A 26,543-nucleotide genomic window follows, 5' to 3' on the forward strand; every position below is an offset into this window, starting at 1 on the left:
CGCCGATTTCAACCACTGCGGTGGTGTTGATTTTATAATCGGCGACTTATTGGTAATCAGGGGCGGATACAACTATTTGAGAAGTGTGTGTGTGTGTGTGTGTGTGTGTGTGTGTGTGTGTGTGTGTGTGTGTGTGTGCGCGCACATTTTATTCATTTTCACCGAGTAATTTTAACAAAATTTCAGGACGGGCGAACGCACGCTTGCAACCCCCTCCTATGACAGTTAGTTACTTGACTAATTCCGTTTCGTTTCTGTAGGGAATGATTTAGTGTCGGCAAGGGCACCATACAGTATGTTTTTGTTATCCCCTCTTAAGACCAACCCACAAGAGAGCGGGTGGCTACAGTTTTGTTGGGAAAACATACGTGTATTTCACTAACTCTGCAATTTTTCAGTTTTCATAAAAAGGAAGGAACCCTCAAATTACCTTCAGGTGTAGATCAAGTCACTTTGCTTCTGAAGCATTTTAAAGGCATTTTAAAGAAGGAATAGTGAATGGGTGAGTGAGTATATGGTTTTACGCCGCTATTTTAGCAATATCACTTCGGGTGATATCGGGCGAGCTCTTTATAACCGCTAGACTATACCATCGCCCCGGAAGGTCAAGTAGACCTGTTCTTTATGTATGTGTATGGGTCAGAGTATATGTTTTAGTCAAAGACGTGGGGAAACTTGAGATAAGAAAGTCTTTGGCACGTAGGTGAAACAAAGCGCTTCTCCTTGTTGTAACTGTGAATTTTGTTTTTTGAAACTTTATTTCAGAACTTGTATCTACACATCTCATTACACACGTCTGAGGCGCTACCCACTACACCACGGCGGCGTTTGGGTCACCCTATAGCCCCTAATTGATCCACGCACTATTTTGTGTTTCTCACCTGCAGCGAACGGGTTAAGTAAAACTGAAAGTGTGAATCTATTTCATTAAACACACCCCCCTCCGCCCCACCCCCACCCAAAGCAACTAAAACCAAACAAATTATGTTGCGTAACATATGCATGTATTTATGAATTTTGAATTTTAGACCACTTGGTAATAGTCTTATTAAAACGTTTTCTTATCTCAGTTTTCCCTGCTACTTTTCTCTGATGTGGTAAAATACCTATTTTTCTAAAATATTCTGTTTTTTACCCTGTCACTCATACTAAACCCTAGTAGCTTCATCATTCTTCATCTGAGCCGATTTTAGCAGTTTTCAAGCAATATCAGAATTGGGCTTCACTCATGGCGAGCAGGCCATTAGACTATCCCACCGCCCTCCAATATCATACTGAATAATGATTTATAATTTGTTTCTGTAGTATGTATGTATGTATGTATGTATGTATGTATGTATGTATGTATGTATGTATGTATGTATGTATGTATGTATGTATGTATGTATGTATGTATAAAATGATTTTTTTCTGTTAACATATATTACACGTGAAATTTCAAACTATAAATAGAGAAAAAAAACCAAAAAAACCCCAAAAAACCAAACCAAAACAAAACTAAAACAAGACACCACCACCCCCCTAAAAAAAATAAATAAATTAAAAAAAATATATATGAACAAACAGAAAACCCCGCATCTCTTCGTCTTTGATCGTCACAATTAACACCAGGTGATGTCATTACAACATCAAGTTTGGTCCTAGATAGTCGTGGGTGACGTTTGTTGAAGTGTCATTTTGTTTCCGTCAAAACGTGCGTATGGCACGTGCGCCGCACGAGAAGCACGCTTTCCACGATTGCAATGCGTCATAACTTAGGCTTGCCCAGTAAATGTCGTCCGCTGTCAACCACAACACTCAAGTATGTGCGACTGTGGATGTCCAATATGGCCTAGTTATGACCGCGAGTAAAGTCTAGTGAAAAGAAGACTTAGTGCATATCAGTAGTTCGTTTGAGATCAAAACTTGAAAGACATTGTCTGTGGACTGATTTGGGAGTCGAGAGTGTTATGAGTGGTGCCCAAAATCAACAACCGATCTTCGCCCTGTGTTTATATGAAAACAAGAATTCCAATGACGCCTTGAACCAACGGATCATCTTAAGAATAAGTAAGTATTCTTTACAATTTCTTTATTATTCATAATTTTGTTTGGAAAGAGTTCCGCCCGTACACCGGTGTGATATTCCAACAGAGAAATAAGATTCCCCCATCCCAAATAATAGTTGTAAATTCTTATATACTAGAATTATTACCTGATTAAACAAAAACCTAACACAACAATTACTAGAGGACTCACAAATATAACTAAAAACCCTTAAATTAAGTGCAATATATAGGGTTGAACCACTTAGTGGAAACTTTCTTACAATTAACTAAGCCTCTCGTCATATTGCTGTGTCGTTAGCCCACACTCGTTCACTTCGCTGATTGTTTGCAATATGGTAGCAACGTCAGGGTGTTTGTACACAGTGATAATGTGTTTGTATAACATTAATGATAATGTGTTTGTATAACATTAATGATAGTGTGTGTTTGTATGTTATTAATGATATCGGGTGTTTGCATTCTGTTAATGACACTGTACGTTCGTATGTCACTAAGGATAGGGTGATTAAATGGCAACATTGTGTCAGTGATTATCTGTTTGTGACATCAAATGATAGTGGGTGTTTGTATGACACAGGTGGTAATGTGTGTACGTAAGCCATGTAGGATAGTATGTGTGACATCAACGATAGTCTGTCTGCATGACATCAGTGATAATGTGTTTGTGTGGGAACAACGATACTAGGTGTTTATATGACATCAGTGATAATGTTTGTTCGTGTGCCATTAAGAATAGTGTGTTTTGTGACATCAGTGGTATTGTTCCTTTAAGTGACATCAATTATAATGCGTTTGTATGACATTGAGGATATTGTGTTTGTATGAGATCAGCGACAGTGTGTTCGACATTAACGACAATGTGTTCATATGATATCAGTGATAGTGTGTTTGTATGATATAAATGATAATGCGTTTGTCTGGATCGGTGATAGTGTCTTTGCATGACATTAAGAAGAATGTGTTGTATGACATTAATGATAATGCTTTTGTATGACATTAATGATGTGTTTATATGGGATCAGTGATAGTGTCTTTGCATGGCACTTAAGAAGAATGTGTTTGTATGACATTAATGATAATGTGTTTGTATGGGATCAAGGATAGTGTTTGGTTGCATGACATTAAGGATGTGTTTGGAACGGGCCAGGAACGACCGGTCTGTAGCAAATCGAGAGGTCTTTGCAATGGTGTCATCGTATCATTCTAATACTTGTGTAAATCTCTAAATCATAGGGTCCACCTGAGACTGTGTTCAGTAGACTTAGGGTCTGCCTCTATGTGTATTCAGTAGACATGCGACCCACCTCTGTTTATATTCAGCAGATATAAGGCCATTCTCTGCTGGCACCCAATAGACATTGGGTAACCCTCTGATTATATTCAATAGATGTTCGGCCCACCTCTGCTTATGCTCATTTGAAATGGGGCCCATCTAAGCTAGTACTCGATAGACGTAAGATTCACCTCTGCTAGTATTCAATAGGCACAGGGTTCACATCTGATTGCATTCAGTAGACACAGGGTCCGTCTCTACTGTATTCAGTAAACGTAGACATATGGTCCACCTCTGATTGTATTCAGTAAACTAAGATCCATCTTTGTGTTCAATAGACATTGGATCCCACCCCTGATTCTGTACAATACACATAGGGCCCCCCTCAGCCGAGCTCTTGTTGTGGGGTAGCTACCACAATAAACAGAGAACCCGGATTTACACATGGTTATTGCTGAAAAGGTTGGGCATGCCCTCAGTACTATCTAAATACGAAGCTTTGAATCCCATCGGGCTTACACGCTAAAAGCAGTCACAAAAACAAAATCATATGTGATGACACATCTATTGTGTTCTCCATGTATAAGGAGAAATAGATTAAACATATCGTGGAATATATCAATACTGAATCACTAATACACCATCTATTTGTCACGATACAATTGTAATAAAAGTAGCCATTGTATAATATGTCATGGATTATTGGTGCTAGTAATGAAAATGACAAGCATAACATACTCCTCTCATACACATTGACAACTGGAATGTTACCTCTCACTTCGTCTCTGAAGGAATTATATAGTATTTTATCATCGCAGATACTAGTACAATGGATGCTGTCAAAACCGGCACCTGCCCAATCCGGCAAGTTGCTCATGCTGTTGATCACTGGATTGTCTGGTCCAGAATCAGTTATTACAGGCCGCCGCTATTTAGCTGGAATATTGCCGAGTGCGGCGTCAAACAAGAAACAGAAAAGCGTTTGGCGTTGTTTACAGTTGAAACCTGTGGTCGAAGTTCTCTTGAAATTTGGACACATAGAAAGTACTAACCTATTAGATACACATAGACACATGACAGAACGCAAGCACGCACATATACACACAGTGTTTCTTGATTATATTTTAGAGGGGCGAGGAGGTAGCCTAGTGATTAAAGCGTTCGCTCATCACACCAAAGATGCGAGTTTCATTCACCAAAAGGCGTAATATGTGAAGACCAATTTTGGTGTACCCCGCCGTAATAGTGCTAGGAGCGGCGTAAAACTAAAGTCCCCCGCTCATTCATAATGTACACTGACAGGTGTCATTAAACGGTGGCTTTTGCTATTTAGGAACCACCTCGTGATAAATATTATACCATTACATTAGCTTAATGTAGCTTGAATATAAAAGAACATCATAGACGACCGAGGTGAACCTTGTGCTGTTACACGGACTTTGAGTTTGATTAAACGCTATACTCAGCAATATTTCAGCTTTTAGCACGTCCCTGTAACCCAGATGTTGCGATCCATTAGATGTGTTTTCTTTTTTAACTTAACAACTCCTAAAATGCTTGCCATGGATTTAATACTCTGTCGTTAATGCATTAGCCATGTACCTGCCTTCCAGAGGAAACCGTCAATAGCTAATGTATTTCTGTACAAAACATCGTACATATTCCTGCCCCATAAATCCCAATGCGAGGTTTCGTACTTATGCCAACAACATTCCTGTATCATTTTCCCACTTACTAAACAGATTTCTATTCCTCATTTACTCCCTCCTCATTAAGACACCGATCATCCATGTAGCATATGTTATATTTGGGACTGCACTTTCTTAGTAGAGATTCCAGACGTACATCTGTTGGGTTGACTACCCTCCGTGATTCGAACCCACACCCACAGAGTCGGGCACCTAATCGCCAGAACACAAAGCCAGCCGCCTAATCCGCTCAGCCGCTTCCCTGATAGTGTCCGAGGGTGTGGGGTCGAATCCCGGACGGACTCAACCCAACAAACGTTCAAATTTACTAAGAAAGTGTCATCCCAAATATAGCATATGTAGTATAACTTTCTAAGCGGCATTGTGCTTTCACTGATAATTAATGCACTCAGAACCGTTCAACAATTTGCTCCTCCCGAGGTCGAGAGATGATTGTCAGCGTACTTTCAGTGACACTTTCAGTGCTAGGGGGTTTCCTCTTGCACAGCTCGGACAGGAACCCGCAGAGAGTGGCCACTGAGAACACCATACCTGAAACAAGAGAATGTAATAGTAAAAATACCTGCATTCGGATGGTTAAGTGCTGCATCGGATACGAACATTCTGCTGTACACCTAAAACTATAGATACCTTGATACACAGGCAAAGTGTAGCGAAAATAGGGCTCGGCAACAGAGCAAAAATAACTGTTTGTGCTTGATGGTGACATTGTAATGGGAACGTTCACATCAAGACGATGAAGCACACAGATGTTTCGGTTGCATGTAATGGCAGATTCCTTCTTTCCTTGTACCAAGTTTTCTTCGTATGATGAATGCGTAAGGATATACTCCGCGAAACGGCGTTTCCTTTATGTTACAGAAGTTGGCAGCCATAAATTCCCTCCCTTACTGTGTATCACTTAATAGCATAAATGCTAAAAGGCACGGTAGTCCAGTAGTCAAATCGTTCTCTCGTCACGCCGAACACCAGGGTTGTGTGAAGCCCATTTCTGGTTCCCTCCGTCATGATACTGTTTGAATTTTACTAAAAGGATTAAATCAAACATACTTCTCCAACATTTAGTCACGGAAATGCCTGCATTATTTGAACAGTTTTATCGTGATGTTTCTACGATTACGTATACATTGGTTAGAATACCCGGCACCCGTGAAGGTCCCGGGGTAGAAAAGGCCTTCAGCAACCCATGCTTGCCACAAAAGGCGACTATGCTTGTCTTAAGAGGCTACTAACGGGATCGGGTGGTCAGACTCGCTGACTTGGTTGACACATGTCATCGGTTCCAATTGTGCAGATCGATACTCATGTTGTTGATCACTGGATTGTCTGGTCCAGACTCGATTATTTACAGACCGCCGCCATATAGCTGGAATATTGCTGAGTGCGGCGTAAAACGTAATTCACTCACTCACTCAGAATACCCGGTGACATGTACCTACCTGCGAACAGGAATGCTTTTATGTAGTCCCCACTAGTCTGCCATATAGCGACTGGAAAATAACAGTTGTTGTATACGAGTATACAAAAACCCAAACAAATGTACATCATTATCATAGTATTAAACAAGTACATTAATTTACAAACGGACGTGAAGAGTTTTTAAATTGTTGATTATGATATAATTAAAAAAAGATAATCAGTATCACTTTATGTAATGAATATTCAGTAGGAATTCTATCTGATTTAATTAATTCGTTAACAACAGAGACCAGATATGCTCCAGTTGGAGAAAGTCATATAATCAAGGCTTGCAGGCACCAGCTTGCTATTCCATTGTTCTTTAACAAGTATATATGAATCAGTCTTCTCTTTGATGCCAGCATGCCTTTAGAGGAGTTTAGTTAAACACAATTTGAGAGTATTTTAATTTTATTCTTGTACACTGTTTGTCCTTTAAGCGTGCAATTTGCTTGTCTCTTTGAAACAACTCTTTCACAGTTGTGCTATCCTGAAATAGGACTCCGCGAGGCAATGGGATTCACGCAACTGACTTTAGGCCAGAGCATGACTTATTGTTTTCAAGAAATACACCCTATGAACTGAGTTCGATTCAAGGAGTTTCCACTGATTCGTTTATGAATTTTATGAAACTTTAATTGGTTCCTGAAATTTCTTAACGCATGTGTGAATTCGCACTCTTTGTCACAGTATTCAGCATATTTCCAACCGGTATTCCTCACAAGTGATATAGACAGAGAGACAACATTATTGTCAAAATGTCGACGTTCAAATGACATGGGTAAACAGGCACTCAGCCTTAAAGGAGAATGGTAAATGGAAAATTGAAATAACTGACGTCGTCATTAGAAACATGTACCCATTCTTAGATGCAAATTTATAATTATCACCAAAACAGTTTCTGCTATCTCAGCTTCGACTACTACGCTTATTCCTCTAGCAAGTCCATGACCTCGGCCAGAACCTGTGTTAAACAATTACCTGCAATGGGTGGGCCCACAAGACATCCAGCCCCGGTGAAGAACATCATGAATCCGACGCCAAACGCGAGGTTGTTGACGCCCACACTGTCCATGGTGATCGGAGTAAGGAGGGTCAAGACGCTGCCAACGTAGGTTCCAAATAGAAACGCATAGATGTATCGACCTGTCAAAGTCTTGACAAATATCGACATAAAGAATGTCAAGGTTCCGATTATTCCATTAGTGCCTGAGAAAAATACCATCTTGCCAATATTAACATCATTTGAACCGATTCCAACCAGCGTTCGGGAAATGAAACCACCCAGTCCTGTGAGCGAGGCGGCCATTGCTGCCTCTTGTTTCGTGGCACCGTTCTTGTAGTAGAAATCTGGTAGAAGAACAAGGACCGCAGAAAACCCGATGGAAAACATTATCGCACCAAGGACAATGAAGGAAAAGGAAACATTCTTTATCACTACCGTGAGAAAGGTATTCCAGAAGTTCAAGAAACGATTTTGAGTTTCTGGATTTTCTTCTTCCTTCCTCCGTTTCTCAATAAGCTGTCTCTCTCGCTCGAATTTTGATGGTCTCATAAGGGAGCCAAAGACACAGGTCTGGAATGATATGGCTCCGATCAATCTGAATGTTCCTTCCAGACCATAGAAGTCCAAAAGGGCTTGAGTCAATCTTGGGTGGACAAACATTCCCAGGCCGACGCCGGTGGTGCATAGCCCTGTCACCAGGCTGCTGTCTTTAGGGAAATAATATCCCACAATCACCAGCGAACCAGTATATGTTAGGCCACGACCTAAACCTGGGGAAACAAATATTCAAGAGCCTATCATTGTGAAAATATGTTTGTTGGGCAGCTTTCAAGACTGATGCCCGCTACAATACCATGATCTGAAAGGGACTGTGTAGGTTGTGTCGCTGTTCATACTATTATGGAACAATTATATTCACAAAGGATTGAGGTCATGTTTACCAATGTAAATGGATAATGATAAACGATCGGAGTGCACAAAAAGTTTCATCGGTAGGGCGGATGCCCAGTTCCTGTCGTGAGACGTTTTATTGACAATTGAAATCAAGAAATTAAGTTATGTAAACAGCAAATAAACAACAATATTATTTACCCTCGATCGTTAATACCACTTCAGATGCAAAATCAATTGCCTGTATAACAAAAAAAAACAGCGAGCAAAATTCAACAAGATCAGTCGTCTGATAGTGACAGGGTATGTATGAAACAGGAAGCCACACGATCAAAACACTCTCTCGCAGTGCGGAGGGAAAAGTATGGCTCACCGTCGAAAACACATACAAAAATGCCCGGATGTGACAAGCGACTGCAGTTTCGCCGATACGGTGTTATAAACGCTATTTCTGTTGGAAACACATGATACTTTTTTGTATAATAGATGAATATACCTTTATCACTCAAGGTTAGGAAAATCAAAACTAAAAATGATATTAAAGATAAATATTACATTCTTGTCTTATACCGTCGAAAATCCCTAACACTGGGATAATAGTGACACCTCAGGACAACAAAAATTACCTGCTAAGAAGCCGTAGGTTATAAACAGCAGTCGAATGTCGGTGACAACACTACTGAGAGCGAATCCGATCAGACACGTGACCCCAGACAGCACCACACACACACGGCAGCTGAACATGCTGATAACAAAGCTTGCAGCTGGCCCTGAAATATACAGACATTATACGTTAATGCGCAGTAGGAGAGAAATCATTAGAAAATGTGTTTTATTTCGTTTACATGTCTCGTTTGTTTTTGTTTAAAGCTGCTTTCGGCAAGGTCCCATTTCTTGTGTGGTAGTTATGTAAATAACTGAGTCTGAAGTAGACAATCAAGTGATTGTCGTAATGTGCATCCATCTACACATTTGGGACATATGACATGTACGAACTACCTGACCACTTGATCCCGCGACACGGCATTTACAACAAGCTGATGAAAACCAGATCTTCACGGGGCTGAACAGCTATGCACAGTCGCCTTGAACGGCAAGCACCGGCGTCGAAAAACTCGCGTTTAAAGTGAATTTACTTTAGTTTTAGATGGGATAAAGACGAAAATTATAAAAGTAACACATTTTGATATTATCAATTCAAACTGTAACTTGCATCTTTTCCCGACATATTTTGTTGGTTTCTTTTATTCCAGTAATCGGCATGCTATTCTCCTTGACTAACACCAATTGTCTGAATAATATTAAATTCTGATAGTAAAAAATAGACCCATTTAAACTGAAAGTGAGCCTCAGTGAGATGGGAGATTCACAACCTGGGTTGTTTTTTTTTTCAGGAAAGGTGGCGACTGTGAGACAACCACAACGTTCCCCTCTCATCGTTTATTTATTCCACATATGTAAATGACACAATGACACACCGTTCAATTTGGTTTGGATAAACAATATAGAAGCATGATGTTTTGCGCTTTTGAAGGACGGTTCACAACTAGAAACCCACCTGAGGCTCACTTGCAGTAAAACAACCAACAGCATAGTTTTTATTTATTTTTTATTTTTTAAACCATCGAAAGTAGCCAATTCTTTGGTTTGATTTGAATGTCAGATGACGGCTTCATTCCTGCGACCGATTAGTTTTGGAATGCTGTTAGACAACTCGGATGTCATTCTATCCCTGATGCAGTTGGTGTTCAAATTGTCCGACAGAAACTGGAATATTTACACACCGTAGTTGGAATAATGCCAGATGTGGCAGTGGCTGACACAGCTTTCTAGAAAGGGGGTGGATGGGGGATGCACACTTCATATTCACCCAATTTCATGAGTGTCAATTGTCATTCTATAAAGTTCGATGGATCGATGGATCGATCGATGGATCGATGGATCGAGAGAATTCGCCGATGTGCGGCGTTAAGCAACAATTATGCAAGCAAACCTGTGAGAGCAAACATGCAGTTGAACAGCGATCCCAGCCAAGCGAGTTCCTCAACCCCGTATAATCCTGTTTCATCCAAGGATATGTGCACGACACCGGTGATATACCCCATGCTTCCGCATAGAAACATGGAGAAGAAGGCTGACACTACTATCACCCAGCGCCATCTGTCGGGCGGTGGAGGGTTGGTGGTTTCTCCTGTCGACTCTAACTTAGCTGAAGTCGGCACCTGGCAAGAGAAAAAGGGTAAATACAAAAACAAAGTGTGACAGGGTACATTCTGCTAATACCCGTGTGACACTTACGCCCCCAAACACAAAGAATGTTGATGATTAAACACAGTAATAATATTTTCTGCCTGAGAGGAAAAGAAACACCGGCGGACGGGACAGTATGACTTGCGAAGGCTAGGGCAAAAACCGCTTAAAGAAATCCAGTTTTAATTTATAAGCTACTGAGAAAACTGATGCAATGGCATGCCATACCGGTTGATGAGATGATGTATACATAACCAGCAAGGTCAAGCAGACACGGACATTCGAGCACTGACGCTAAAGGACATAACATCAGTGCAAGTGTACCTGGTGTCGAAACAGTATGTCACATTGTGAATAGCAGAGTTAGAAATTATTCCGCTGAATGCAAGTTGCACGTGTTTTAGTGCTAGGGGTGCTTCTGTAGACTGTCTTGACACGCATACACCTTAGTGGACCCACCTCGGGATCACGCTGAGGCTGAAAGTAAACAGCCGTATGATGGAATCTGTTTCAGGCTAAGACATGTGTATTCAATTCCCACCCAATATCATTTAGGCACAGCCTTTGTCATGGCCTCATTCTATGCATGACAAGAACTGATGCAATGCAGTACATCGTGCATGTATACTTCATATACATAGTTAAAAAAACTTCGTTTTTACATCCACATGCACATCGTTCTGGAGTGATTGCAGTTAAGACGAGTTGTGTTGGATAGGAAACTAGTCTAGGAAGTCTAGAGCAAACAGTGCTTGTGGGGAGACGCTCTAGTTGATGGCAAACTGCACATTAGCCTCCTCGTGTCCATTTCATGCTGGACAAAGGCGAGTGGTAATGCATTGGTGAAGTGAACTTGAACAACTCCCTATAAAACTGGGTCCCCTCCATTTAACAACTGAACAGTTGCTATACCCTTTCTCCCCAACACAGTCAAAACTTAATTAACGGAAGTGCAATGTTAGACCTGTGACCTGTGTAAACAGTGTTGTTGTGATATTGTTGGAATATTAATATTGCTATACGCGGCGTAAAATAGTACTATTACTTACTCCCTCTTGTTCTATCGCCATTCTGCCAATACCCGGGTCTGTTCCTCTGAATACCTTTCAAAGACTTCTTTTCTCCACTGTTTCACTGAGCTGTTTCACTCACACGGCGAGGCATATGTACGTTGAGAACTAAATCATGTTCCAAACGAAGCCGGTATTCTCGATCTTCGTCGGTATACATCCTGTTAGGTTGAATAAATAGCTCTCGTTTTTTACATAAATTGAAAACTTCCTTCATCGTGTCACATACTAATGACTGACAAACACAACCTTCAAACATCAACAGTATCTGCACTGTTTTGTTCCTCACCATCGTTTGTATACCTGAAAAAAATGCGTATGTATGATGTGAATATGCACTGGACAATTGCCCCAGGCACACATATTGGTGTTTAAAGTAGGACTACCCATCTATCGGAAGGGAGCTGGGCGGGGCGCTTTGGATTGGTCTTAGGTGTTAGGGAGGCACAGTATCATATGCAGGTTTTATACCGATGATTGTTTATAACGTTTTTCACCCACGAACCTCGTCCCTTTTGTCACAATATTCATTATTGTTAAATAGTTGCCATTAGCTGATTAGAACGCGGACTTACAGTCAAAGCGATACCAGCTCCAAGACAGTCCGTCTCACAGTCCCCGAACCACATTATTTATCCTACTCCCAAGCCCTTCCTTCAATGCTAAAGCCAGAAATGAGGCAAGTCTACATTACCTCATGGGGCACCCTTTCATTATAAATGGGTTTGTTTCTTAATATCCAAATGATATGCATTGAGAAACCAAGTATTAGTCTAGCTCCAGGACAGTAACTATGAAACCCGTATAAATATCAGGAAAGGCGTAAAGAAAATCACATTCTCCGCTTAAATGCCCCTCACCCCATCCCTGCCCTGTAAATATATTTTGCGTGCAAGTCGGTGTTTACTGAGATATAAATCTCTGCCCCAGCATAACATATACATATGGAAATTAATTAAGCAACACCAAATTCAAAGACACATAAAAACTTAACAAAGTTTAACGAAGTAATTTTGATGATTGATTATTCAATTTTGATGTATTGACATACAGCATGAGCTTTTCATGGGTTGATATGACGCGCGTGAAGCTTGCACAGCGCACGTGCATTGCTTTAACCTCAACTTTCGAAAAATGCACTTTTTCCCTGGGGTGTTTACAAGCGCAGGTTGTCGATTGCATTCGGTTTTTCATTCATTTCAATGTCATGGCACGTAGGAAATTATCAGAGGCCACTCGTTGGCAAATAATCGGCATGAGGAATGCTGGTATGTCTCTAAGACAAATCGGGACTCAAATCGGACGACATCATTCCATAATTTCAAAACTTTTGAAAAAATACCGGGCCACTAATGAAGTTAAAGACCTGCCTAGACCAGGAAGACCCAGGAAGACCACAGTCCGGGAGGACAGAGCTTTACTGAGACTTGTACGGCGCAGGTCCTTCGACTCGAGCTCTCGGTTGAGACAGGAGTGGCTTCCAGGGAGACCCATCTCGAACAGGACTGTTCGGAATCGTCTGAAAGCTGCAGGATACCGGGCAAGGAGGCCAATCAAGCGACCCAGACTGTCTCCAGCCCATAAGGCAGCCCGACTGGCCTGGTGTAATGACCGTTTGCACTGGAACATTGCCTCTTGGAGGAAGGTCCATTTCTCAGATGAGAGCCGGTTCTTGCTGCACATGGTGGACGGTCGTACTCGGGTCTGGAGGCAGAGGAACACAGCAATGGCTCCACGGAACATCCAGGAGACTGTGGCCTTTGGGGGAGGTTCCGTTATGGTATGGGGGTGCATTTCCATGAACTGCAAGTTGGATATCATTACCATCCGTGGCAACCTTAACGGTGTTCGTTACCAACAGGAGGTTCTTGACAGGGCTGTGGTACCTCATTTTGAGAACCATCCTCTGGCAACGAGACCCATATTTATGGACGACAATGCTAGACCTCACAGGGCGCATGCTGTAAATGATTTTTTGCGGCAAAATGCAATTGACAGAATTCCATGGCCTGCCATGAGCCCTGACCTCAACCCCATTGAACATTTGTGGGACTTTATTGGCCGTCGTGTGAGGCAGAGAGACCCACCAGTCCATAATCTCAACGAATTGACGGCTGCCCTGCATGAGGAGTGGAACAGGATCCCCCAGAATCAGATCCGGAGACTCATCCAAGGAATGAGGAGGCGTCTGGAATCGGTGGTGCGTGCGCAGGGAGGACACACTAGATATTGATGAAAGTCGGTGTGCAGACTCTCAGATGACTGTTCTTTCTTTCCATGTGACATTTGTGTTAATACACCTGACAACAACGTCTGTGGATGAATAGTAAATTGTGTCCATTTTTTCATGAATTTAAGACAGTTTTAAGAATTTGGATTTCGTTGCAATAAAGCAAAGTCTTGATACTTTTTCCCTTTAAGTTGTTTGTCAGAGATCGTCTGTTGAATAAAAAAGTGTCAAACTATATCAACCCGGCATATTTTGATTGTCAGAACACTTCAAAGTTGCTCCAATAGAAAAAATTGGGGTGTTGCTTGATTAATTTCCAGGTGTATAGTTTGACTGAGTTCCTGAACGGCATTCTTTTCCCTCCAGCCTCCTCAAGTTTCTGCTATGCTAAAGCATCACATGCTTAGTCTCTGAATAATTTTGAATTGTTAATTTAGTAACACGTGCACTCATTTAAGTTGAAAAGGAGCAATAGTGACATGGACCTGATCCGGAGGGAATGTATACTTGCTTCAGTTAGGTCTATAGGATTGTTGGGAGAGCCATGCGGTAGGGAACATAATGTGGTTTAGGGATGTCTCCCTCCCCACTGTTAGTCTCAGCATTACGTTACAAGACGGTATACAATATGTGCTCTCCTAGTCTGTCGTTCAGACCCTGAAACAAATATATCCATGAAAGCCCATGCAAGTATAGAAAATGTGGCAAGTCTAGATTCCTTTTAGGCTTCTGAAAATGAAGAAAGTCTCAAGGCTCCATTTCTTAAAATTATTTTTTTTAAAACTATGAACTGTTTCAGTAAAATATGTTCATTTTAGAGACTAGTTGTTAGTTTAATGTTTTCCTAGAAGATCATATTCATTAAGAGAAAGACGTATACGTCTTTGATTAAGAGTAGTTTGGGCCACCCCAAGTGTCAAGAAACCTATCCCCTTTGCAGTTTGCAATGACTAATCAGCATAAAACTTGCATGCCTAGCTAACAATTGGAGAATAACGGATCTAGCTTTCCCGTACCGTATTCATCTGTGACCCTGAATGTTTATGCTTCACAATGTCAGCTGATTGGGTAAAATATGTGGGATTGCCACAGTAAGGATGTAGCAAGTGCTAGATATGTTCATTGGCCCAGAGACGTTCATGAGTGACAGCAACGGTCTGACTAAGTCTCACATTCTTTTCAATCCTGTTCCCTGGTAAATGTGACCCAAGCGAACGTCACGTTTTCCACGAGATGCGCTAAAACGTCAGGGGTAGCCCAGCTGCTGAAGAGTTCGCTCGTCACACCGAAGCCCAGGATTCGATTCTCCACTGGCATGGGTATACCGTATGAAGAACATTTTTGGTGTCCCCCGAATTGATATTGCTGGAATATTGGTAAATGTACTAAGTTGCACAATAGGACGGAACCCAGTCACCAGGAAACGAGACTGCAGTGTAAGGAATGTTTTGACTTGTGTGTCCACGAAGCAGTGTCGTGAGGCCTGTCTTGCATTTATGGCACAAGGACAAGTTAATCCAGTGGTATTTGAGGAGGGTGAGGCAGCTTAGTGGTTGAAGAGTTCGCTCGTCACGCAGAAACCAGACTGTAAATGGTTGTGTTGTATGATGTCAGTGATAATGTGTTTGTGTTGTGTTGTTCAACATCCATGATTATATATGTGTTGGGATGGGTGATTAGTTAAAGTAACCGCTGTCCACAGCCCGCGCTCCCACCTCTCATCCGCTTTAAGGTTCCCTAAAATAATATAGACAATAATAGTTTCCTAATCTCACTTTTCACCCGCCGCTGTTGAAATGTGTTTCCCGATGAGATAAAAAATTAGTCTGTCCGTTGCACACTTATAAAAATAAACAAACTCACCAGGACAACAGGACATCCTGATCATTCTTAAGCAGAAGTCATAAAAAAGTCCCGGCAACGCAAAGTGACTCGAACCGGACACTATGGTTATATATGGTTGTATGTCAAAGTTTTGCCGCCAGTCTTTCTGAATGCTCCACACACTGACGTCGCCATGCCATGTGTTTACGACGCACATTGTTTGAAAGATGGATGTCATTAGCGAATTCTCAGCTTTCATGGAGTCGGCGGGGAAAATATGGAAGACAAAGGTAGCAGTGAAGTTCATCTTGCGCAAGTAGCCGTGGCGCTAATTCTCATCTAACAAGTAGCATTTTTGTACCTTTGAACTCCCTAATATCAGATCATCCGCGGTATCTCCAGGGTATGGTTATGTGCCATAGATGGGTGTAGTGGAGATTTATCGGAACGTGTACCCACGAGATATCTCTCCCACGCTTTATCTGTCATTGAAAAATATTGAAGCAGTGATATCACCTTTAAAAATCTTGGGTCTGTGGCTAATGTACGCCTCCAGATTCACATTACGCAAAGGCTTATTGGAAATCTACACAATTACTTGGAAGCTTTTGTGACCATGCGCTGTTAGATCAACAAAGAATATACTCATCTTTATTGCGTTCTGTTTTTATAACAAATACATATATTGAAAAAATGCAAAATCAGTTATGTGTTTCATAAATATTAGCAGTTACACTAATATGATCAACTTCACAACCATATAACACCTGATTAATACATGAAAATCGGATAGTTTTAGATAAAGACAGCTGTTCATTAGGAGCTATATACTCCTAGGCTAAATGTAGAGATATCATGAAAATCAGGTAATATGATTCGCCCAGCCTTATCACCCACACTGCATATCTTGACCATGTTGAACACCAGTTCTTGTCACCACACATTAGACAATGTGATCAATTCTCAAGCAGTTTGTCTGTGAACATGTGGACACTGTTTCAACAGTGGACTGAACCCAGCTAGTTTTTAGTAATCTGATACCTCCTGTTGCTAGTTCCACATCAACAAGAATTTTTGGCGGGTGGGAGGTGTCATACTAATTACTGAATAACACATTTACTGCTGCTGAGAGATCCTAAAAGATAGGGACGTTTCTTGCACTTGGCTTAGGACTATATATGATAAATGAATGAATACGCATATCCGTAACTCAACAATTTTCAAGCTTAATGAAAGCAGTCTGTAAATAATCGAGTCTGGACGAGACAAGATAGTCGTGATTAAGATCATGAACTTCAAAACTCACTGCAAGCAGTTCGGCGACCATGACCATCTCTTTTGAGAAGCATGAGTTGCTGAAGACCCGGATTTTCACGTTGCTACGGATAAGTTACTGATAATCCAGTTAGACGAAGGTAATTAAAGTATTCTACCTGCTGGCACACTAATTGTCAAAAGACACCGCAAGCATCTTTAGAACTGATCTCCCGACACACTGACACATGCTTCAGTCTAACCCTGGTTATAGCCATCCACTCAGTACGGTTGCTGCTATCTGACATGGTAAAAATGGAAAAGTCCCTCAATGTGGACACAATAGGATGTTAGCTGACACACACTCATAAAAAAATATTTGTATTGACATTCTGGATGTTCTGATAACAAAATGGTGTTAAATGAAGCCACACGTGTCTGGCAAACTCCCCCTTCCACAACCCAACAAACACTTATAAGCACGCGCACACTCACTAAAGGTTTAATCATCCATTTCCATAGTTGCCCCTTTGCCCTTTCCTTACAGGCGGGGTTCGGATAGCACACATAAGGAACAACATACTCTCCGTCCGTCGTTGAGCCGTAGAAATTCACACTGTCGAGATCCCAGTGCTCTTCTGATAATAACAGCACCCAACCAGAAAGACTAAATGTCTTCTCATGATAGAAGCACCCTACCCGGAGGACTGAATGTCTTCTCATGATAACAGCATCCGACCAGGAAGGCTATAGGTCTTCCTATAATAACGGCACCCTACCAGGAAGACTGAAGTCTTCTCAAGTAGTATAAACAATGGGGTGACCTTCCCGTATAACCCATGAAAAAAAAAACCTATTCTTCCCTCACTCATATTACCCCATAACACGACTACTTTCATCTCCCCCTATATAATCTTGTAAAAAAAGTACCTCACAGTCTCCCTAGGAATAAGAAACTATAACACGTCACAATTTAATTCTGGCCTCACAAAAGTCCATTCTCTCCCCACAGAGGTTACTTGTCACATCTTCCTACGTAACCTCTGTTCTAATAGAACCCTTTCATGGTGCGAGTGCTCAAGACTCGTGATTGGCATTCAGACTTAGTAGTGCAATCAGCGACCTCGTTTCAAAAGAGATCGTTCGAAAGAACTCGGTAATTTCCGGATGCATCGAGAAAACTAAAACCTCTTCCCGAGCGCAATACTCAAATGTTTCTTCTAGACAGAACTCGGTCATGTCATTTTTGTTTCTCCACATTGCTTGCATTTGTCAAGTTGAATCTAAGTTGATGTAACACGTGTTCTGATTGGACAGAAAAAGAAGGAGATAAATCTGCTGACATTTTTTGCCGCAAGGGGATTTTATGAGTACAGCGAAATATGGCCGTATTAGAACAGAGGTTCGGAGGAAGATATGACAAGTAACCTCTGTGGGAAGAGAATGACAAAAGTCCAGAAACTCTCCGCACTGTGGCCTCTCTCTCACAAGCGATTTGCCAAAATTAAACATACAGGTGTTATGTAAATGTGCTAAGGAGGAAAAAATGATTTTTTTTTTTCGAAAACTCAAAAATTAATTTCATCCAGAATTCATGTTTTGGAGGTTATAAATGAATGAAAAAATGTTAATAAGTATCATGACACAAATTTCAGCTTGTTGTGATTTGACTCTGCTAACTGACAGCAATTTAAAAAAAAATTCACCCATGGGTGAAAAACATATTGGCCCATGGACGAGAATATTTACTTTCACTGGAAACACATGGTTTTTCCATGCTTTGCAGTTTTTAACTAAATGAACGTATATTTATTAGTGTCATGACACGAAAGTAAGCTCATTTTGACTTCATTTGGCTAATTTAGAGTGATTTTGTAAAATGTCTCGCCCATGTGCGAAAAACATTTGGCCCACGGGTGAGAATAAAAAGGTGTTAGGTAAGATGAAGGATGAATTTGCGGGCACACCAGTCAACGAATACCCGGGATTTAGGCCTGAGATGTATTCTATCAAGAAAGCAGGCGCTGCTGAAATAAGAAAGGCTAAAGGTGTGAAAAAGAATATGGTGAAACGACATATTAAGCATACCCTCTACAAACAGGCCCTATTCGAGAAAACGTTCAAACACCAAATGAACATAATGGCGTAATGACGGGTTGACTGTAAATAAGACGTCTCTATCACCAGTGGATACAAAACGATGGATAGCTTCAGATGGTGTCAATACCTATGCTTACGGCCATTAAAATATTTAAATTACATATACAGTATATAATGGAGAGAATTTACTACACCCTGCGAGGATATTGGAAAAGGGCAGATGGTATTAAAAAATTAGCTACCGCTAACGAAGAAAAACGAAGCTAAAGTCTGGTTACAAAAACAAGCTATATGGCAAATACACTTACTGGCTCCAAATTGTATACCCAGGATAAAATTGGGTATTGATATACCTAATCAAGTTCACCTGGCTGACCTGTTGTTTCTTCCACACAACACGGTCAGAGTACAAGTACGCTCTGACAGTGGTAGACGTAGCCATCCGCTACAAGGAAGCCGAACCCTTGACCGTGAAGGATGCGGTTCAAGTAGCACGTGGATTCAAACGTACATATAATTGCAGTCTGCTGAAATGGCCCTCAGAGCCGCAAGTCAATCCAGGCTGGGAAGTCATGGGTGCAGTGTCACAACTGCTAGCCAAACACAATATCAAGGTAAGGCGGGGTGGGACACTTATATCAACCCGGTGAATATGAAGGAGACACTCGTAAATGTCCAACAGATCCTATCTGGTCTATGAAAACGTATGATATCAATGGAGTGGATATAAAAGACGGGGAACCTAACCTATACTTCTTGGAAAATGGCCCACGTGGAGGGTTCGTACATGAGGAATTACAAATTATACCTTGATCTTTAACAAACGTTTAACTTCGCAGATGTAGTCTTTATTTTCTTGTAAATAAGTTTAAATCGTATTTTATCCGCGCCATGGGCTTTACATAATCGATAATGACCTTTAACTCCTATGCCACACACCGAGCAGTTATAGTTAGTATAACCTTTACGGTGAAAACAACAATAACCCTCAATGCGGCTTTTATTACCACAGATTTCAGTTTTACCCATCAGTACCCACTGACAAATATCCGGTGCTGATGTCATTTTTTGATATAATAATTTGTGTACTTACTCTAATTGTTTAACAATTAACACTGTTGCTGCTAAACCAAGTGCCACGAAGGCCAACTCACGATCTGAAGGCGTGTAATACTGAGACGTCGTTGGTGCATTGCCTAATGGTTCTAGTTGTTTACCTGTTAACACGTACTATTCTGTCATAGGTTCATCGACGTCCTTGAATGGAATGAGTTTTGCATTGGAGTTGATTATTGATAAAATCTAGTCTCTTCATTCGTCTCATACTGTATTCAGCTTGTGCAGCCTGTAGTTTTTCTACAGCTATATTGTGTCGTTTTCCTTCCGCTTCTACCTCAGCAGTGTTTGACTCTCTTAATTGAGAAACAAGAAACTTACTCCTGGAAAATGCTAGTGCATTCACAAGAGCCCCACCAGCTATCATTGCTACCGAAGCCATATTATATTTAATACTTTTAAATATTTTCAGGTATAATACCTTGCTTTACCAAAACGTCCTTAGTGGCCATCGCCACGGAAATATAATTTCAATTATAACATAATATGAGGGTCGATCTCCTCTGGTGGTGTTAGCTGTGGTTGGGGTTGTTTTGGTTTAAATAACATATATAATGAAACAGCAGCAGTGGCTACTACGCCACCTACAGTCGCCCACAATGTGTATTTATGTTTTTTTGTGTCTGGCTAAGGCATTTTTTCTTCCATCTTGAACTCTTTTTTTGGTTCTTCCTCTTGGTGACATGCATCACTGGCTCCTGTCGGCTGTCCACATCCTCTGGAATCCTGGGCTGCATCCATCTTGAGTAATGATATTATTTTTTCTTTTATTAAATTTACAATGCATTGCCGTGACGATCGCTGCCATCATCGGGGCTAGAGACATACCGGCAAGATCCGGACTAGTCACCAAACCAAACTCCAATGAGATGTTGTTGATCTCGTAACTACTATTCTCATCACCGTTTGGCGTATAAATGACTTTGCTGTAATCATTGAACCTGAGTTCATTTTCCATCCTGTCACCCAATGCGGCTGGGTAAAGCGTCAAAAGTCTAGTGGGGTACAAAACCTGTTCCAGTTGCTTTTTCACTATCCGTTAGTTTACCAATCTCATCCTCTGTGAAGGTGCCTCTGACATGTAACCTATTCAATATTGTGCTGCCTATTCCCTTGTACATGCCGTTGGTGCGTTCTCCCCCTCCTTTTCCATAGGTCTGTGTAACAGTAATATACATCGCTGTCGACTATGCTAAGCACCTAAGTTTTATGGTGGTCTTCTTGACTATGGCATGGCCCACATTTTTCATGAGATCTGGGCCTAAAGGCATCAACCGGATATTAAACGCCAATCACACCGTACCTGGCAAGTACCTTCCCAAGTTTGGGAATCTAACTAACAGTACTTGGTTCTGGTCTATCTTGCATGGGTTGTTGGTAATAATAACCGACTGATGCACGGCTTTGATGCCTAGTGGTTCTCTTAACCTTTGAAAAAGATTTAGTTTTCTACCGAGTGACATTATTATATATTAATATTTAATATAATATAATCTAAAAAATTATCAACGATATCCAGAAGTATGATTTTGAAGCTACTGGTCTTCCTGATGTTGATTACGATGAAGATACTTCGTTTACTAGTTCATCATTGAACAACCAGCTTTTGAAAACAACAGTAGACGATTATTACCATGGATTAAAAAGTGATAGAAACTACGTCGAGCCTCGGGGTCGAGACTACTCGAAGTTTACCATAGATGATATAAGGGCATTCTACGTCTTAAGGATAACCCAGAGGTTGACATCATTGACAAGCACACTTTCCTTGTCAACTCTAGCCAGTCGCCATAGTACCAAGTTTTTCCGTGAAAAACTAAACCTGCAGGATTATGGTGGTGCAAAACCTAAAATTCCTCTGAAGGTCGTTCAAGATCTGCAAGCAACCAGATCCGAACTAAGTAGTAGTTGTGACATTACACAGCATGCTACAGAAGCGTCGGACAGTATCGAAAAACTGTTGGGTATGTACTGGGACAAACCATTACTGTCGTTTAAAAACGTACGTGGAGAACTCGTGAACAACATGGGGAAACTTAACGAACTCAACGATCACATCGCTAGAGAAAAAAAAAATCAGTGAAACAGAAGACGATGATAGTAAGCGTTGTATCACGGAATGACTACGCAATTTAGAAGACAAGAGATGTACACGATTGGAATCTGCTTCCTCGAATTGTGAACAGCTTTGATCCCAGATCAGCTGCATTTGGGAAACAATCGATAGAATACTGAAATCACGTTGGCCGTCACGATCCGACTATTGTTCCGGGAGCAAGGCATCACCATTGGAGGGGTTCCCCAACAACACTCTGAAGTGGTGGTGACATCAGAGACTAGATAAAAAAGCATCTGAAATCACTCGGAGAGGCCTTGGCTAAACTCGCTGGTAAGGGCAGAAGCCCTTCTTGGTATCCTAGGAAGTATTGTAAAGTGGCTGCTCAGCACACTGGGTAAAACTGTAATGTGGCTTGGTCACAATCTGTGGGCATTCGTCGCCGTGGCTGGCCTGGTGTACGTTGCAGCTATGGAATTTTTAGCCAAATGAGACACAAGCCAAATGTTTGGTCGGCTGTTGCGATAATTATTTCATTGTTGTAGTCTGTTAAGTCATTGATTCTCAGACGCCTAATAATACCGGTCCAAGTGTATCCTTTCAATGTTTCCAGCATAATTTTTTTCCAATCATCTTCCGAGCTGGGAGGCTGCTCCACTTTTTGGACGGTGAAAGAAGCCTGGAAAGCTGTTTCTTTGTAAATATTTCATTTCAATGAAAACACTAGTGTTTGGTTAAAGAGGGCATGACTGTATTTCGCAACGACTCGGAGGAATGGAGAATATACCCTTTGTTTGGTAGGAAATTGTTTGATTTACAAGACTTTGACAGAACAAGAAACCTTGATCAAAACAAACCATACTATCTAATACTCACTGACGACAACAGGTGAATGATGTTACCATCTGGAATCACCTGAATTCTCAACATAACGCTAAGTTCCCCATGCGTTTTCATGGAAAACAAACACCGCCACCTAAACAAAGTCATATGCAATGGAATCACGTCCCATCAGAAAGATGCAGTGTAACTCACAAGTCTCGAATATAGCAGCCCACATGTTGTCGTGTAAACTCATGGAGAATGTGGTATTACCGTTGGTTACCAGATAATTCCATGCTGGTCATCCAAGTTTACCTAGGTAAACCATCGCACAGCGATATTGAGATCATGAAAGGAATCAAACTCTGGTGGGGTAAGAAACACCAGGGTTGCGTTTGCTCAGTTTACGTGCGGATGGGGGTGATTCACACACCAGTCTGCAAGGTATCGCAGTGATAGTGGAAGGCACTATATCTCTAACCAAGATTTTTCTATACGAGCACATAAATTAAATTGGTTTGAAGTTAACACCTGAGGCATTACCAGAAAAACAACTATTTTCTAACAGTTATAAAGAATGGTAAGCCATCACTCCAATGAAACACTCGGTGATCTAAGAGCCACAAAGCGATTCAAGGAAGACACCCTGTACCTCTTATACTTTAAAGGTAACATGTATGAACGAATGCCACTAGCAGATTTTACAGATCTTGAATGGTTAATTAAAGTAACACTAACCAACCCTTACATCTTTTTTAATCAAAATGATTTCATTTCCAAAATTACTTCTCCTTCTCACGTTCTCTAATCACTTAAAATATAATTCTATACAGGTTTTACAAATACCAGGTCACACTGGCAACATGTTAGCTCCAGTCAACTTGAATACCAGTTTAGTCATTCACAGTATATACGATTACCAACGTGATTCAAATTATGGTATGAAACCATACACAACATTAATTATAGACGTATATCTAGTAGAGATTTCAGAGCCAAGAATACGTTTAGATGGTCTTAGAGTAATTTGGTTTAAAAGACATGAGAATAAACATTGCCAAATTATAATACGACAAGGCTTTCAACCATCAATAAGCCTCGGTGTTGTTTGTATTGTAGATGAAAACACACCTATTAATATCTCACCCATTTACCTGTGCGATAATGTAAACCTTACAGGCTTTAAATATATTAATCAAAATTTAAATGACAGATAATTAAATGATAATTTATAAACTATATTATAGACAAATAGAATGGGGTTGTATCCAGCTGTAGATGAAGAAGGAAATATAAAGGGAAGTGTAGATGGATTTCGACTTGAACAGATATGTGAAATAGAACATCAGCTGGAACAAGAGCATGATATTCAGGCATCACTACATAAGAAATACTAAAGAGCTTTAACCTACGTAGATGGTGTTGATACCACCCTAATGGTAGCTTGCATGGGATTAGGAGCAGTAGGAGTTGGATTGTTGACAGCTGTCATAGCCGCATCGGTGGTGTTAGGTCTTGAATTAGCAGCTATTGGGACAGGAACAGCTGGGTCGCTGTTTAAATTTGTATCCTGCAAATTGAATCGCAAAGCAAAGAAACATGAAATTAGAATTCTTGCTGAATCAAAGTTAAACATGATAGAAGATCATAAGAAAAGGTCTTCTATAAGTGAGGATGAGAAATATATGTATATATATATATATATAAAACAAGGAATACAAGCCTGACAAGCATTTATTTTGAAAACAAAGGACATAATCGTAGATACACGTTAAACTGTTTCGCTGAAGTAAATGTTTCAGATTGATTCCCTCAATGTTTTTATAGGGAAGTAGCCGAGTCAGGTTTTCCCAACAGTCTTTCACTGAGATAAGAGACTGTTTTACAGGGACGTTGAAAAGTAGTCGTGTTATGGGGTATAAATTAATATGAGTGGGGGAAAGGATAGTTTCTTATTCCATGAGTTATATGGGAGTGGGCTGTTCCCCAAGAGTCTTCCTCTAACTAAGACTGTGAGGTACATTTTTAGAAGATTATATCGGGGAGATGAAAGTAGTCGTGTCATGGGGTTTATAAATTAATATGAGTGAGGGAAGAATAGTTTTTTCTTTAATGGGTTATATGTGGGTGGTCCCGTATCCCCATTGGTTATACTACTTCTCATGATAACGGCATCCTACCAGGAAGGCTATAGGTCTTCCTATAATAACGGCACCTACCAGGAAGACTGAATATCTTCTCATGATAACGCCATCCTACCAGGAAGGCTATAGGTCTTCTCATTATAGCAACACCGGGATGGCTAAAGGTCTTCTCATAACAGCAGCCTACCAGGAAGACTGAACGCCTTCTCATAATAACGGGACCCTTCCAGGAAGACTGAAGGTCTCATAATAACAGCACCCTTCCAGGAAGTGCAAAAGTCATGTGATAATAACGCCGCCCTATTTAGAATGCTGAAGGTCTTCTCGTCAAAATGGCACCCTCCTGCGAAATCTTGAGGCCTTAAAGACATCCTACAAAGAAGGCTAATTTCACATGTTAACAACAACCTACTACGCAAAAATACCAGCAAACAAATGAATAAATTTAGTGTGCAGTGTCACTGGCACCTTAGAACACCCAGTCATGTTTTGTTGTCAGGGGCTTGAGTCTTGCACTCGAGGGAACACATCCTGACAGTTTGCATGTGTTTCTTCAAGCATTTTGTTTGTTGACATATTTTGTTCAAGGCAGCAGTCAGGAATAATACACCCATACGTGGGTGTAAGAATCTGTCGAAAAAGTAGTATGTTGTTCTTTTCACTCTTTTAAATAGTTCACATTCATTCTCATTTCAGTCATGTACTTGTTTTCAAGTAAAAACCCCCACAATCTGAAGATGTTGATTTGTCTAATTTCTCTACATTTTTCACAAATTCTTACCTAGCCCTCCACCATATCTGGCAATAAATCTCCATCTTAATTACGTTATGCTCAGTCGTTCAAGCAGCAAGCATTTCATCATGGTAATTTATCTCATTTCAAAACACTACTTCACACATCCTTACATATTCCCGCCCCATAAACCATGCAGTGTAGTCTTGCACTATAACACTCATACTGTAACGCAGAGTATGAAACTCCCCAAAACTTGCCAGCCCTGACCAAAACTTACCTGCTCGCAAATAATTTAGGTTTGATAAGCGACGTAGTTTATCATCCAACTGGAATCCATCAATTTTATGTACAAGTGAATTACTAATGCTTAATTATTCTGAAACATGGTGGATATCTTTATGTTCACGTCTACATGTAACCCGACCGTCGAGCACGTGAATTTGAGAATCTGGCAGTCCAGGTTGAAAATCACTCATCCTGTCCGGTCGGACAGGCGGGTATTTTGAACTTTGCCTAATTTTTAACGTCGTCCCATGTTCATTCTTAGACTAGCAAC

The 26,543-nt window shown here is 40.8% G+C and overlaps 1 protein-coding gene across 1 annotated transcript; it reads right to left on the minus strand.

The window, feature by feature from the left end:
- Nucleotides 1-2,054: 2,054 nt before the first annotated feature.
- LOC137299121 (monocarboxylate transporter 12-like) lies at nt 2,055-11,805 on the minus strand. The gene is made up of 6 exons (XM_067831627.1): nt 11,685-11,805; nt 10,379-10,607; nt 9,012-9,155; nt 7,470-8,264; nt 6,470-6,520; nt 2,055-5,561 (listed from the first exon to the last, which is right to left on the minus strand). The coding sequence occupies exons 1-6, from the start codon at nt 11,703-11,705 to the stop codon at nt 5,419-5,421; spliced, it is 1,383 nt and encodes a 460-aa protein (XP_067687728.1). The 5' UTR covers nt 11,706-11,805; the 3' UTR covers nt 2,055-5,418.
- Nucleotides 11,806-26,543: the final 14,738 nt, after the last annotated feature.

The sequence above is a fragment of the Haliotis asinina genome, chromosome 10 (genome assembly GCF_037392515.1).
Source record: "Haliotis asinina isolate JCU_RB_2024 chromosome 10, JCU_Hal_asi_v2, whole genome shotgun sequence".
NCBI lineage: Eukaryota > Metazoa > Mollusca > Gastropoda > Lepetellida > Haliotidae > Haliotis > Haliotis asinina.

Excerpts from the sequence above, each read along its gene's own strand:
- LOC137299121 (XM_067831627.1), bottom strand. The coding sequence starts at position 11,705 with ATGGCGATAGAACAAGAGGGA. Across the intron at positions 9,156-10,378 it reads CTGCATGTTTGCTCTCACAG|GGCCAGCTGCAAGCTTTGTT; the intron begins GTTTGCTTGCAT and ends TGTATATTTCAG. Across the intron at positions 8,265-9,011 it reads AACCTACGGCTTCTTAGCAG|GTTTAGGTCGTGGCCTAACA; the intron begins GTAATTTTTGTT and ends TTGTTTCCCCAG.